This window comes from Schistocerca cancellata, chromosome 6 (genome assembly GCF_023864275.1).
Source record: "Schistocerca cancellata isolate TAMUIC-IGC-003103 chromosome 6, iqSchCanc2.1, whole genome shotgun sequence".
NCBI classification, from domain to species: Eukaryota; Metazoa; Arthropoda; class Insecta; order Orthoptera; family Acrididae; genus Schistocerca; species Schistocerca cancellata.
Window position 1 is genome coordinate 725504290 of NC_064631.1, and position 16148 is coordinate 725520437.

Consider the following 16148-nt stretch of genomic DNA (forward strand, 5'->3'; position numbering starts at 1 on the left):
TCTTCCACACACCAGACAACAAAGAAGGTTAATAATGCACTGTCATCCAATTTTGAGCTACCCTGAAAATTTTACATCTCTAACTCATTGAGAAGCTTAAAATCAACTATAAGATTTAAAATTAATTGACAGACAGACAAGAAAGTGATCTAATGAAACACGGTAAAATGATAAATAACAAGGGAGTTATGTGACCACCAATACATTTAATATAAGAGATTATGTCTGACTTGGACGTTGGGACCCATGCTCTTTGGTTTCTTTAATCCTCTGTAAGATGTAATGAAGACATATTGTCAATATCGACTTGAGGTCTAGATGACATATGATCAGTACTGGTTGTACTGATCCTAGGATCTGAGTTTTAGAGCCAGCCAAGATTGAGACAGCTCTGAGTACAGATCTCCCAAGGTTTATCACTGTTCACATGTGTCACCAAATACTGTGTGCCATGGCAGACCATGGCTACAGTTCTACATCTACATCTACATTGATACTCCGCAAGCCACCCAACGGTGTGTGGCGGAGGGCACTTTACGTGCCACTGTCATTACCTCCCTTTCCTGTTCGAGTCGCGTATGGTTCGCGGGAAGAACGACTGTCTGAAAGCCTCCGTGCGCGCTCTAATCTCTCTAATTTTACATTCGTGATCTCCTCGGGAAGTATAAGTAGGGGGAAGCAATATATTCGATACCTCATCCAGAAACGCACCCTCTCGAAACCTGGCGAGCAAGCTACACCGCGATGCAGAGCGCCTCTCTTGCAGAGTCTGCCACTTGAGCTTATTAAACATCTCCGTAACGCTATCACGGTTACCAAATAACCCAGTGACGAAACGCGCCGCTCTTCTTTGGATCTTCTCTATCTCCTCCGTCAACCCGACCTGGTACGGATCCCACACTGATGAGCAATACTCAAGTATAGGTCGAACGAGTGTTTTGTAAGCCACCTCCTTTGTTGATGGACTACATTTTCTAAGCACTCTCCCAATGAATCTCAACCTGGTACCCGCCTTACCAACAATTAGTTTTATATGATCATTCCACTTCAAATCGTTCCGTACGCATACTCCCAGATATTTTACAGAAGTAACTGCTACCAGTGTTTGTTCCGCTATCATATAATCATACAATAAAGGATCCTTCTTTCTATGTATTCGCAATACATTACATTTGTCTATGTTAAGGGTCAGTTGCCACTCCCTGCACCAAGTGCCTATCCGCTGCAGATCTTCCTGTATTTCGCTACAATTTTCTAAAGCAGCAACTTCTCTGTATACTACAGCATCATCCGCGAAAAGCCGCATGGAACTTCCGACACTATGTACTAAGTCATTTATATATATTGTGAAAAGCAATGGTCCCATAACACTCCCCTGTGGCACGCCAGAGGTTACTTTAATGTCTGTAGACGTCTCTCCATTGATAACAACATGCTGTGTTCTGTTTGCTAAAAACTCTTCAATCCAGCCACACAGCTGGTCTGATATTCCGTAGGCTCTTACTCTGTTTATCAGGCGACAGTGCGGAACTGTATCGAACGCCTTCCGGAAGTCAAGAAAAATAGCATCTACCTGGGAGCCTGTATCTAATATTTTCTGGGTCTCATGAACAAATAAGGCGAGTTGGGTCTCACACGATCGCTGTTTCCGGAATCCATGTTGATTCCTACATAGTAGATTCTGGGTTTCCAGAAATGACATGATACGCGAGCAAAAAACATGTTCTAATATTCTACAAGAGATCGACGTAAGAGATATAGGTCTATAGTTTTGCGCATCTGCTCGACGACCCTTCTTGAACACTGGGACTATCTGTGCTCTTTTCCAATCATTTGGAACCCTCCGTTCCTCTAGAGACTTGCGGTACACGGCTGTTAGAAGGGGGGCAAGTTCTTTCGCGTACTCTGTGTAGAATCGAATTGGTATCCCGTCAGGTCCAGTGGACTTTCCTCTATTGAGTGATTCCAGTTGCTTTTCTATTCCTTGGACACTTATTTCGATGTCAGCCATTTTTTCATTTGTGCGAGGATTTAGAGAAGGAACTGCAGTGCGGTCTTCCTCTGTGAAACAGCTTTGGAAAAAGGTGTTTAGTATTTCAGCTTTACGCGTGTCATCCTCTGTTTCAATGCCATCATCATCCCGTAGTGTCTGGATATGCTGTTTCGAGCCACTTACTGATTTAACGTACGACCAGAACTTCCTAGGATTTTCTGTCAGGTCGGTACATAGAATTTTACTTTCGAATTCACTGAACGCTTCACGCATAGCCCTCCTTACGCTAACTTTGACATCGTTTAACTTCTGTTTGTCTGAGAGGTTTTGGCTGCGTTTAAACTTGGAGTGGAGCTCTCTTTGCTTTCGCAGTAGTTTCCTAACATTGTTGTTGTACCACGGTGGGTTTTTCCCGTCCCTCACAGTTTTACTCGGCACGTACCTGTCTAAAACGCATTTTACAATTGCCGTGAACTTTTTCCATAAACACTCAACATTGTCAGTGTCGGAACAGAAATTTTCGTTTTGATCTGTTAGGTAGTCTGAAATCTGCCTTCTATTACTCTTGCTAAACAGATAAACCTTCCTCCCTTTTTTTATATTCCTATTAACTTCCATATTCAGGGATGCTGCAACGGCCTTATGATCACTGATTCCCTGTTCTGTACATACAGATTCGAAAAGTTCGGGTCTGTTTGTTATCAGTAGGTCCAATATGTTATCTCCACGAGTCGGTTCTCTGTTTAATTGCTCGAGGTAATTTTCGGATAGTGCACTCAGTATAATGTCACTCGATGCTCTGTCCCTACCACCCGTCCTAAACATCTGAGTGTCCCAGTCTATATCTGGTAAATTGAAATCTCCACCTAAGACTATAACATGCTGAGAAAATTTATGTGAAATGTATTCCAAATTTCCTCTCAGTTGTTCTGCCACTAATGCTGCTGAGTCGGGAGGTCGGTAAAAGGAGCCAATTATTAACCTAGTTCGGTTGTTTAGTGTAACCTCCACCCATAATAATTCACAGGAACTATCCACTTCTACTTCACTACAGGATAAACTACTACTAACAGCGATGAACACTCCACCACCGGTTGCATGCAATCTATCCTTTCTAAACACCGTCTGTACCTTTGTAAAAATTTCGGCAGAATTTATCTCTGGCTTAAGCCAGCTTTCTGTACCTATAACGATTTCAGCTTCGGTGCTTTCTATCAGCGCTTGAAGTTCCGGTACTTTACCAACGCAGCTTCGACAGTTGACAATTACAATACCGATTGCTGCTTGGTCCCCGCATGTCCTGACTTTGCCCCGCACCCGTTGAGGCTGTTGCCCTTTCTGTACTTGCCCAAGGCCATCTAACCTAAAAAAACGCCCAGCCCACGCCACACAACCCCTGCTACCCGTGTAGCCGCTTGTTGCGTGTAGTGGACTCCTGACCTATCCAGCGGAACCCGAAACCCCACCACCCTATGGCGCAAGTCGAGGAATCTGCAGCCCACACGGTCGCAGAACCGTCTCAGCCTCTGATTCAGACCCTCCACTCTGCTCTGTACCAAAGGTCCGCAGTCAGTCCTGTCGACGATGCTGCAGATGGTGAGCTCTGCTTTCATCCCGCTAGCGAGACTGGCAGTCTTCACCAAATCAGATAGCCGCCGGAAGCCAGAGAGGATTTCCTCCGATCCATAGCGACACACATCATTGGTGCCGACATGAGCGACCACCTGCAGATGGGTGCACCCTGTACCCTTCATGGCATCCGGAAGGACCCTTTCCACATCTGGAATGACTCCCCCCGGTATGCACACGGAGTGCACATTGGTTTTCTTCCCCTCTCTTGCTGCCATTTCCCTAAGGGGCCCCATTACGCGCCTGACGTTGGAGCTCCCAACTACCAGTAAGCCCACCCTCTGCGACTGCCCGGATCTTGCAGACTGAGGGGCAACCTCTGGAACAGGACAAGCAGCCATGTCAGGCCGAAGATCAGTATCAGCCTGAGACAGAGCCTGAAACCGGTTCGTCAGACAAACTGGAGAGGCCTTCCGTTCAGCCCTCCGGAATGTCTTTCGCCCCCTGCCACACCTTGAAACGACCTCCCACTCTACCACAGGTGAGGGATCAGCCTCAATGCGGGCAGTATCCCGGGCAACCACAGTCGTAGTCCGATCAGGGGATGCGTGGGACGAGCTGGCCGTCCCCGACAAACCCCCATCCCGACCCCCACAGTGATGCCCATTGGCAACAGCCTCAAGCTGTGTGACCGAAGCCAACACTGCCTGAAGCTGGGAGCGAAGGGATGCCAACTCAGCCTGCATCCGAACACAGCAGTTGCAGTCCCTATCCATGCTAAAAACTGTTTTGCTAAGAACGTCTGAACTAATCTACAGAGAGCGTAAACAAATCGACAAAATTTAAACGGTTATTAAAATACAAGATTGCCTAGTAAATGCAGTAATGCGCACTGCTGACACTGCTCGGCGGCGGAAGGAGACTAAGCGAAATTACACTATTCAGGTATTAAAACACGATGCTACAACTCTCAAATACTATAATACGCCCGAAATTTATGAATTAAACAATGCAAGAACCAAAAACACGCAAAGAAATTAAGAATTAAACTATGTAACAAATGAGTGAGCTAGGAGTATACGACTTGCTGCTCAGCTGCTTATCCAACGGCGGCAGGGAGCACACTGACTGCGACCAACCGACACTGGCCGTTCAAAACAAAACAGTAGACAAACGACTACGCGAATTTACACTATTCAGGTACTGAAACGCGATGCTACAACTCTCAAATACTATAATACGCTCGAAATTTATGAATTAAACAATGCAAGTACCAAAAACACGCAAAGAAATTAAGAATTAAACTATGTAACAAATGAGTGAGCTAGGAGTATACGACTTGCTGCTCAGCTGCTTATCCAACGGCGGCAGGGAGCACACTGACTGCGACCAACCGACACTGGCCGTTCAAAACAAAACAGTAGACAAACGACTACGCGAATTTACACTATTCAGGTACTGAAACGCGATGCTACAACTCTCAAATACTATAATACGCTCGAAATTTATGAATTAAACAATGCAAGTACCAAAAACACGCAAAGAAATTAAGAATTAAACTATGTAACAAATGAGTGAGCTAGGAGTATACGACTTGCTGCTCAGCTGCTTATCCAACGGCGGCAGGGAGCAGGGGCAGGGAGGCAGTTATTGCAGCCCATACTTCCAGGTGCAAGTTACTGGAATTTTATATTCTTGCCTGAGTGAAAGAACATTGGGAGTCATTGACTGAGGAAATTCAAGTAATGGATTTAGCCCATGGAGTATACCTAGCTCCTTATATGCCAACAACTGACAAGATAAATTTTTGTTAAATAATAACTAACTTCTTTCACTAGTCTTCATTTATGGATAGTAAAATGCAGAACTTCAGGATCTGAAAATATGTTAGTACACTTGGAAAGGGACTTAAGTAACATTAAATTCAGTATAGTCAGTTTTTTAAAAGGAAAACTGAGAACAATATTATAGATACTGCAAGACTGGCAGACATATAAGCAAGAGTATTTTAAAAACAGACAAAACATGTTGTTGTTGTGGTCTTCAGTCCTGAGACTGTTTTGATGCAGCTATCCATGCTACTGTATCCTGTGCAAGCTTCTTCATCTCCCAGTACTTACTGCAACCTACATCCATCTGAATCTGCTTAGTGTATTCATCTCTTGGTCTCCCTCTACAATTTTTACCCTCCACGCTGCCCTCCAATGCTAAATTTGTGATCCCTTGATGCCTCAGAACATGCCCTACCAACCAGTCCCTTATTCTTGTCAAGTTGTGCCACAAACTTCTCTCCTCCCCAATTCTATTCAATACCTCCTCATTAGTTATGTGATCTACCCATCTAATCTTCAGCATTCTTCTGTAGCACCACATTTTGAAAGCTTCTATTCTCTTCTTGTCCAAACTATTTATCATCCATGTTTCACTTCCATACATGGCTACACTCCATACAAATACTTTCAGAAACGACTTCCTGACACTTAAATCTATACTCGATGTTAACAAATTTCTCTTCTTCAGAAAAACTTTCCTTGCCATTGCCAGTCTACATTTTATATCCTCTCTACATCGATTATCATCAGTTATTTTGCTCCCAAAATAGCAAAACTCCTTTACTACTTTAAGTGTCTCATTTCCTAATCTAATTCCCTCAGCATCACCCGACTTAATTCGACTACATTGCATTATCCTCATTTTGATTTTGTTGATGTTCACCTTATATCCTCCTTTCAAGACACTATCCATTCCGTTCAACTGCTCTTCCAGGTCCTTTGCTGTCTCTGACAGAATTACAATGTCATCGGCGAACCTCAGAGTTTTTATTTCTTCTCCATGGACTTTAATACCTACTCCGAATTTTTCTTTTGTTTCCTTTACTGCTTGCTCAATATACAGATTGAATAACATCAGGGAGAGGCTAAAACCCTGTCTCACTCCCTTCCCAACCACTGCTTCCCTTTCATGCCCCTCCACTCTTATAAGTGCCATCTGGTTTCTGAACAAATTGTAAATACCTTTCGCTCCCTGTATTTTACCCCTGCCACCTTCATAATTTGAAAGAGAGTATTCCAGTCAACATTGTCAAAAGCTTTCTCTAAGTCTACAAATGCTAGAAACATAGGTTTGCCTTTCCTTAATCTTTCTTCTAAAATAAGTTGTAAGGTCAGTATTGCCTCACATGTTCCAATATTTCTACGGAATCCAAACTGATTTTCCCTGAGGTCAGCTTCTACCAGTTTTTCCATTCGTCTGTAAAGAATTCGTTTTAGTATTCTGCAGCTGTGACTTATTAAATTGATAGTTTGGTAATTTTCACATCTGTGAACACCTGCTTTCTTTGGGATAGGAATTATTATATTCTTCTTGAAGTCTGAGGGTATTTTGCCTGTCTCATACATCTTGCTCACCAGATGGTAGAGTTTTGTCAGGACTGGCTCTCCCAAGGCCGTCAGTAGTTCTAATGGAATGTTCTCTACTCTCAGGGCCTTGTTTCGACTCAGGTCTTTCAGTGCTCTGTCAAACTCTTCACACAGTATCGTATCTCCCATTTCATCTTCATCTACAATCTCTTCCATTTCCATAATATTGTCCTCAAGTACATTGCCCCTATATAGACCCTCTATATACTCCTTCCACCTTTCTGCTATCCCTTCTTTGCTTAGAACAGGGCTCCCATCTGAGCTCTTGATATTCATACAAGTGGTTCTCTTTTCTCCAAAGGTCTCTTTAATTTTCCTGTAGGCAGTATCTATCTTACCCTTAGTGATATACACCTCTACATCTTTCCATTTGTCCTCTAGCCATCCCTGCTCAGCCAATTTGCACTTCCTGTCGATCTCATTTTTGAGACATTTGTATTCCTTTTTGCCTACTTCATTTACTGTATTTTTATATTTTCTCCTTCCATCAATTAAATTCAATATTTCTTCTGTTACCCAAGGATTTCTACTAGCCCTCGTCTTTTTATCTACTTGATCCTCTGCTGCCTTCATTACTCCATCCCTGAGAGTTCCATTCTTCTTCTACTGTATTTCTTTCTCCCATTCCTGTCAATTGTTCCCTTATGCTCTCCCTGAAACTCCGTGGAACCTCTGGTTTAGTTAGTTTATCCAGGTCCCATCTCGTTAAATTCCCACCTTTTTGCAGTTTCTTCAGTTTTAATCTACAGTTCATAACCAATAGATTGTGGTCAGAGTCCACATCTGCCCCTGGAAATGTCTTACAATTTAAAACCTGGTTCCTAAATCTCTATCTTACCATTATATAATCTATCTGATACCTTCTAGTATCTCCAGGATTCTTTCATGTATACAACCTTCTTTTATGATTCTTGAACCAAGTGTTAGCTATAATTTAGTTATGCTCTGTGCAAAATTCTACCAGACGGCTTCCATAATTCTATGGAAACGATCCAGTTCTATGTGCCAATCTACCTACATTCTAGCCATTTTACAGAAGACCTCTCAGATAGTTGCAGAATCTGATAAATGATCATTATCAGAGGAATGGAAAACTATGACAAAACTAACGGTTGATTCATCAGAGGAGAACTTTTGCTACAGTGCACTATACGTCTCTAGAGGAGCAAAGCTAACTTGTTTCCAGAGCTGAGGCAGAGTTCCTGAAAAAGAACACTGAGGATTTCGCTCATGACGTTGAAGAATAAGATCCGAAGGAGTGGCTAGACCTCTGAAACTTACTACAAACATCAACCATGAAATCAGAACAGCCACCCAGGAAATATAAACATATATCTGTGTAGTTAATCCATTGATGGGAAAATCAAAGCATGGAATCACTGAAAAGGACACCAAACAGTTGAAAGATGGTAGTACTTCCTGAAGCTTCAAAAATCAACTTAAAAAAGAATTTACCACAAAAAAACCATGGTTACAACAAAAGCTGGCTCATAGAAATACAGCAGGGGTTCCAGAAAAAACAATGACTGAAATTTCTAAAAGACATACTTTGCACATTTATCTGGATATAAACCACCAACACTGTGTTCTCATTAAATTATTTGTATTTATTTATTTAGTGCAAGAATAATTTCAGTACATTGTTTGTAAACTTGATACAGGACTAGGGTTAACACAATTAATTTATGATTACAGCAGTCATTGTAACTACAATCAACATGCACAATAATACAAACTTACACACTGCATTGCATTTAAATTTGATAGCAAAGGTTAGTAAGAAAGACTACATGATAAACATAAATTATAGTTTGAGATGACATAATACACATTTAACAATATTTGGTTAATGGAAAATTAGAGACAGACAATAAGAGGAACTGCACGATACTTGCTAATTACTTTCAAAATTTACTGAACTGTGATTTTCCAGTAGAAAGACTGCATTTTGAAAGACCTGTACCATACCAAGACTCTCATTCCCCAGCAATTCAAGAAACAAGTGAGATCATTCAGTCACTTAAAAATAACAAAGCACCATATAACTAGTCACCCTCCTCTAACATTACCTTCTTTAATTTTTATAGAAATAACCGATATCAGATATACTATTGATTCTTGCATAGGTTAAAATTATCTCAGCTGTTTCACTAAAAGAATTCATATGAATTTGTGTACGATGATTTCAGGCTAAAATGCATGTGTTACAGTCAATATGTAGTAAGAGTTAAAATTATCCTTGTTAAAAAAAAAAACAGAAATTACGAAAATATCTGGCATATTTAAAATTCATATTATTAATTGCACAATCTAATGCTAATTATTAAATTTAATTCTGGATTTATTTATAAAATAATGCTATATTTTAAGTGATGATTGATCTTCTGTTTTGTAAACTCTTTTGCTTTATTAAGTGTCTGGAATATTGAGAATACCGCAGAATGTAAAGAGTGGTGGGCATGCCTCTGATGGAAGTAGACATTTTCTAAGTTTGTCACCAAATATGTACTTATTGGTTTTTTTGAATGTGGAAAAGTAAAAAATGGTGTGATGTTGAAAGATGTGACAAAGAATAAAATTCAAGAATAATACAGCCAAATCTTCACCAGTTATTTAGTCATCAAGAACATAAGAAATCGAAAGTTCAGCTGCAAGAATGTACCCCTAGACAAGACTTTGAGCCATCTACAACAACAACAGGATAATGAAGATAAGTAAAAAGTTACACTCCTGGAAATGGAAAAAAGAACACATTGACACCGGTGTGTCAGACCCACCATACTTGCTCCGGACACTGCGAGAGGGCTGTACAAGCAATGATCACACGCACGGCACAGCGGACACACCAGGAACCGCGGTTTGGCCGTCGAATGGCGCTAGCTGTGCAGCATTTGTGCACCGCCGCCGTCAGTGTCAGCCAGTTTGCCGTGGCATACGGAGCTCCATCGCAGTCTTTAACACTGGTAGCATGCCGCGACAGCGTGGACGTGAACTGTATGTGCAGTTGACGGACTTTGAGCGAGGGCATATAGTGGGCATGCGGGAGGCCGGGCGGACGTACCGCCAAATTGCTCAACACGTGGGGCGTGAGGTCTCCACGGTACATCGATGTTGTCGCCAGTGGTCGGCGGAAGGTGCACGTGCCCGTCGACCTGGGACCGGACCGCAGCGACGCACGGATGCACGCCAAGACCGTAGGATCCTACGCAGTGCCGTAGGGGACCGCACCGCCACTTCCCAGCAAATTAGGGACACTGTTGCTCCTGGGGTATCGGCGAGGGCCATTCGCAACTGTCTCCATGAAGCTGGGCTACGGTCCCACACACCGTTAGGCCGTCTTCCGCTCACGCCCCAACATCGTGCAGCCCGCCTCCAGTGGTGTCGCGACAGGCGTGAATGGAGGGACGAATGGAGACGTGTCGTCTTCAGCGATGAGTCGCTTCTGCCTTGGTGTCAATGATGGTCGTATGCGTGTTTGGCGCCGTGCAGGTGAGCGCCACAATCAGGACTGCATACGACCGAGGCACACAGGGCCAACACCCGGCATCATGGTGTGGGGAGCGATCTCCTACACTGGCCGTACACCACTTGTGATCGTCGAGGGGACACTGAATAGTGCACGGTACATCCAAACCGTCATCGAACCCATCGTTCTACCATTCCTAGACCGGCAAGGGAACTTGCTGTTCCAACAGGACAATGCACGTCCGCATGTATCCCTTGCCACCCAACGTGCTCTAGAAGGTGTAAGTCAACTACCCTGGCCAGCAAGATCTCCGGATCTGTCCCCCATTGAGCATGTTTGGGACTGGATGAAGCGTCGTCTCACGCGGTCTGCACGTCCAGCACGAACGCTGGTCCAACTGAGGCGCCAGGTGGAAATGGCATGGCAAGCCGTTCCACAGGACTACATCCAGCATCTCTACGATCGTCTCCATGGGAGAATAGCAGCCTGCATTGCTGCGAAAGGTGGATATACACTGTACTAGTGCCGACATTGTGCATGCTCTGTTGCCTGTGTCTATGTGCCTGTGGTTCTGTCAGTGTGATCATGTGATGTATCTGACCCCAGGAATGTGTCAATAAAGTTTCCCCTTCCTGGGACAATGAATTCACGGTGTTCTTATTTCAATTTCCAGGAGTGTATTATTTTTATATCTTACACATCTTGAAGCTTTTGAAAATAGTGAAGATACTAAAACAATGAATTTAATAGTAATGTGCTCTTGCTCAAAGCACAAAACATTCAGTTTTTGGTTATCACATTCATGTACCAGAGATTTTCATGGATTTTCACTGCTCCAAATCCTACGGTTGTGTTTATTAACTTTCCCACTCAAGTAAAAAGTCAAATCAGCACTAAACATTAACATTATAATCCAATATTAATCTTCATTCAATTTATGTAGCACTTCCACATAAAAGTCTTACAAGCCATCCTATCAGCAACTTTTAGTTCTTGCATTAGTGTCAACTTTTATAGTTTTAGGTGCAACTGTTTTATTAACACATGACAAACAGTCATATGTGGGACTCCAGCTCTCAAGATGCATGTTCAGTCAATTTTATAGGATTGTTCTCACAGCTTTGTCTCACTTGCTCTGCAATGTTGTCAGACACACGGAGAACAATCTGAGAATTTATTATGTCCTGCCAAACACCAAGTTTCAATAAAACATTTATGCCACTCATAAACAGTGATCCTGCGTATTAATAACCGCTTCAGCAATAACCAAGATGACTACTTACAGCTGTGGCTGCTCCACCTACAAGGTTGTCTGCATAAATATTGAGCCTACAGGGAACATCTATCATACCATGTACAAAATTACATTGCACAGACTTTGACTCTTCCAACCAAACTACACAGCGAGCATACTCGGAACTGGTAAAGACAGCCATCTGCACTGCAACTGCTGCTGTGGCATGATTCTGTACTATTGTACCACGTGAGTCAAAATTTGATCTATTTTCCTTCTAGACAATACCAAGACTAAATTAATAGGTCTGCATGAAATTTCAAAATTTTAAAGTCCCTTTTGGTACACCCTGTACATCTGTTGCATAAAAAGGTAATAGAGCAGACCCGAATGACTAAAGAGGCCTCTCTCTTCTTGCAGTTACATACAAGGTTCTATCCACAGCTCTCTTAAACACAGTTGAACAGCAAACACATCATTTGGTTGGTGAATATCAAGCAGGCTTCAGGAAAGGGAGATATGTGCTGAGCAGATTTGGTGCCTCAAAACAAAATTAAGGATATGTCAGTGTACCAACACATATGGCAACATTGTGACCTTTAGGAAGGGATATGACTCTGTTGACAGGCAAACCAATGTGGGCACTTAGGAGAGCTCGGAGTAGACATGAAGATAGAAAATTAATCTGTCAGACCCTCAAAAACAACATTTCAAGTGAAGTTTCTTGGTGAAATATTTGATCATTTTGAAGTAGATACAGGAGGTTGACAAGGAGATGGTCTCTCCCTACTTCTGTTGAATACTGCACCAGACGAAGTCATCATCAGAAGACTGGGGAAATAAATTGAGGGTATAAATATTAATGATAATAATAATAATATTAATATGTAGTAATAAACTATTGCTATTCAAATGATCTGCAAATGAGGTCGAACTGACCTCAATATCTATCAGTCTGCCACAGTCTCAGATGGCTGTCATGAGGGGGCAGGAGAATATATGAGGAAGTCTGATTGGGAAAGGTTGAGATTCACCTCACAACAGAAGTTTAAGCTGCAAAAGAATCTTAATACAGGCAAAGAGCATGCACCTCATTCTGGATAAAAAGGATGTATGATCTAACTGCCACTGTCCCCTTAAACGTTTGCAGAAAGTAAGGAGCATTTCTTGCAAATAAGATACTTGAAAGAGGCATTTGTCTTCTTTCTGAAGACTGTTGATAGACTGGCAGTCAACCTACAGAATGTATGTGGTTAGAAGGTTATTTCTGAATACCTATCATCTTTATTCATCAGCGAGACATTTGGTCATGACATCTGGTGCAACTTAAGTTCTATGAAATGTGGCAGACAATCTTTAGTTCTTATTCTTTGATTAAAATAAGGACACAGACTCACTGACAAAAAGAAAGTTGCTGATAATCTGTCCCTCTTTAACTACATTCCTCTTGTTCACCATGAATTTTTCTTGTCACTAAAACCAACACATTTCGACAACAGACAAGATAGTGATGAATGATTAAGTACCTTCACGCAATGAACTTAAGTCTTTTGGCAATTCTCTGTAAATGTTTTCATATGATTATCTATCATTGTGTTTTGTTATTAGAGTATGAGATTTAGATAACATAATGATACCTCCACTACAGTCATGTGTTTATTCTTGTATATTTCATGTGTTATATTCTGTTTGTTGCTGTTTTGTGTCTGTGTACAATAATATAGATGTTAAAAGCCATCCAGAACAAAAAGGATGTTAGAATAAAATTATCCATATTTGTGAATCAATTGCAACCTTTACTCCACTGTATCTCCAAACTACTGTTTCACCACTTACCATTTTGTTCCCTCACACTATAATACAGAAATTCTTAAATACAGTAACTTTTCTTAATTCAGGCACATCATTACCACATAATTTTTTTAATATAATCTTTTAGTTATGTTTTAAAAGAGCAGATTATATCTATACCTTTTATATGTTGTGGTAATTCATTATATAATTTGATGGCATGATGGGGAGAGACAAAAATAGAACCATCAACATAAAATGTCTGGCCTTTGCTGATGATATAGCCATTGTAACAAATAACGGTAAAGGAGCCCTAGAGAGACCACATGAAATCGCAGCCACAACTACAAAACCAGTACATGGACACAAAATCCACAGACAGAAACCCGTTGGTAACAAAGTATGGAAAGATAGCACAAGTAGAAAGTTTCAAATACCTGGGAGAGATTATACAGAAAACAGGACTAATTTCAACAGCCAATGAAGAAAGAGTTGCAAAGATACAAAAAGCTTACAGACTTACATGGAACCATTACAACAAAAGAAGTATTTCTGTTAATGCCAAATTAAGACATTACAAGCCAGTAGTCTTACCCGAAGCCTTGTATGCCTCAGAAACAACAATAATCAGGGGAGGAACGAAATTCAAGAAACTGGAAAATCAAGAGGAAAATTCTGAGAAAGATCTATGGGCCAGTTCAGAGACAGGGGATCTGGATAAAATTACCGACAAAAGAGCTGTACGAACAGACAGAGACAATTACAAACAACATCAGAGAAAGAAGGGCTAAATTCTGCAGGCACAATTATAGAATGAACGAAAATAGACTGATCAAGAAAATTTTTAACATAGTGATGAGTAATATGATGAAAACTTAACTGGGCAAAGGAAATCATAGAAGACCTCAAGAAACTAAATATCTCCACAGAAGAAGTAACAAACAGAGAAAAATACAGAGAAAAAATCAGAAAACAGAAATTCGAGGAAACACCAAAAGGGAAGAAACCAGGAAACAAGTAGACAGAAGAGAGGAAGAAGAAACACAGTGAATATATGAGAGGTTTTTTGGGAAGAGAAAAGAAAGAGACAAAAAAAGTGCCATGAAAATTGATTCTGATTTAATGCTCTCCTAAATGCGGAATTAACGATGATGATGATGATGATGATAATAATAATAATAATAATTTGATGGCATTGTATAATAAACTCTGCTGAATTTTAGCTTTATTTTTTTTTGTCCAGATGCAAATTGTAGCTATTTCTTGTTTCATAGTCAAGTATTAAACAATTTTTCATATAGTAGTATATATTTTTTACATACATAACATTCTGGGGGAAAAAAACCATATTCCCAAGGGACAGTTAATACATACAGCATTTCAAAAAGTTCAAGGCAGTGGGACTTGCCACCACTCTTGGTTGTTATATGTACTGCTCTTTTCTGCAGTCTGAATACAGCTTGTTAGATATATTTCCTATCCATTCCCCAAAAATCTATTCCATAACTAATGACAGTATAATTATAAGCAAAATATACTGATCTGATACATGTAATATCACATTTACTGATGTAAGAATTCAGAGAGAGGAACATGATGTAGAGATTCTCTTACTAAGTAATTTTTACATCCTCTTCCCTCTTTGACAGTAAACATGCATTGCAACAAATTCTGTGGTTTTCACACGATGTATGGATTCATTGTTAATTTTAAGGTTATTATAATCTGGGTTTTTATTTTTTGTGGTAGTAGTTCATAGTGCTTCTTTTCTTTACATGAAGTGTGACTGTACTGTTTGTTGCCCTTTTATATACATTGCTAATAATAATAATAATAATAATAATAATAATAATAATGCCAATAATGAGAAAATGAAGAAGAATAAAGAACATGATGAAGGCAATGAAACCTTAGTTAAAAAATGATAGATCTATGTGATAACATCTCTCATGAGGCACCTAAAAAAAAGGCTTAAATGATTAGTTATATTATATGTACGCACCGATGCTCTTCTGGAAGCCTCATCCAAGAATAAACTTGCATTACTTATGAGAAATTTATTTGTATCTGATAAAATATTAATATCATCTTCCCATTTGAGTATTTCCTGCAGATCATTATCAGTTTCCTTTAGTTTCCTGTTATTTTGGTGATTAATGTTTTCAACCTGCAACATATAACAATAATTTTGCAGCAGCTGTACTTGTTTTCATGCATTACACACAATGTTGATAAACTGAGTGAAATACTACGAAATGCAGAAGTTCAAACCCTAGTTTACATTTCATAAAAGGTTAAAGGCCTGAGATTAAGCCAAAACTAATTTTTTGAACTCAGCAAATGTAATTTATCCTGTTAACAAAACTATGATTTCTGTCATTCATCTGTCAAAATTTTCATTATGATTTTTTAGTCTCTTCATGTTTTCTTGCTCTCTATATGTGGGGGTTGCCTCCTTCTATCCTCATTTGGAATATTAAATAATGCCTTGTATATTTTCTAATCGTGAATTGTTCCACCCAAATGTGTCTCATCATTCAACTTCTCAAAACTTATTTCATTTCGATATTGCACTGCATGTGTTGTTAAGCAGAATGTTGCAATGTTCATTCTGTCATGCGTGCATGTACAAGCACAGGCTTTTCTGCAGGAATGACAACATTTGGAAAGTTGGGT

General features: G+C 40.4%; 1 protein-coding gene across 1 annotated transcript in view; it reads right to left on the reverse strand.

Annotated features, from left to right (window-relative positions):
• LOC126088492 (laminin subunit alpha-1) overlaps positions 1-16148 on the reverse strand; it is a 717591-nt gene that overhangs the window by 146964 nt on the left and 554479 nt on the right. The window contains exon 27 of the mRNA XM_049906633.1: positions 15475-15639. Within this exon, the coding sequence (XP_049762590.1) occupies positions 15475-15639 (165 nt within the window). The remainder of the gene's footprint in view (positions 1-15474; positions 15640-16148) is intronic.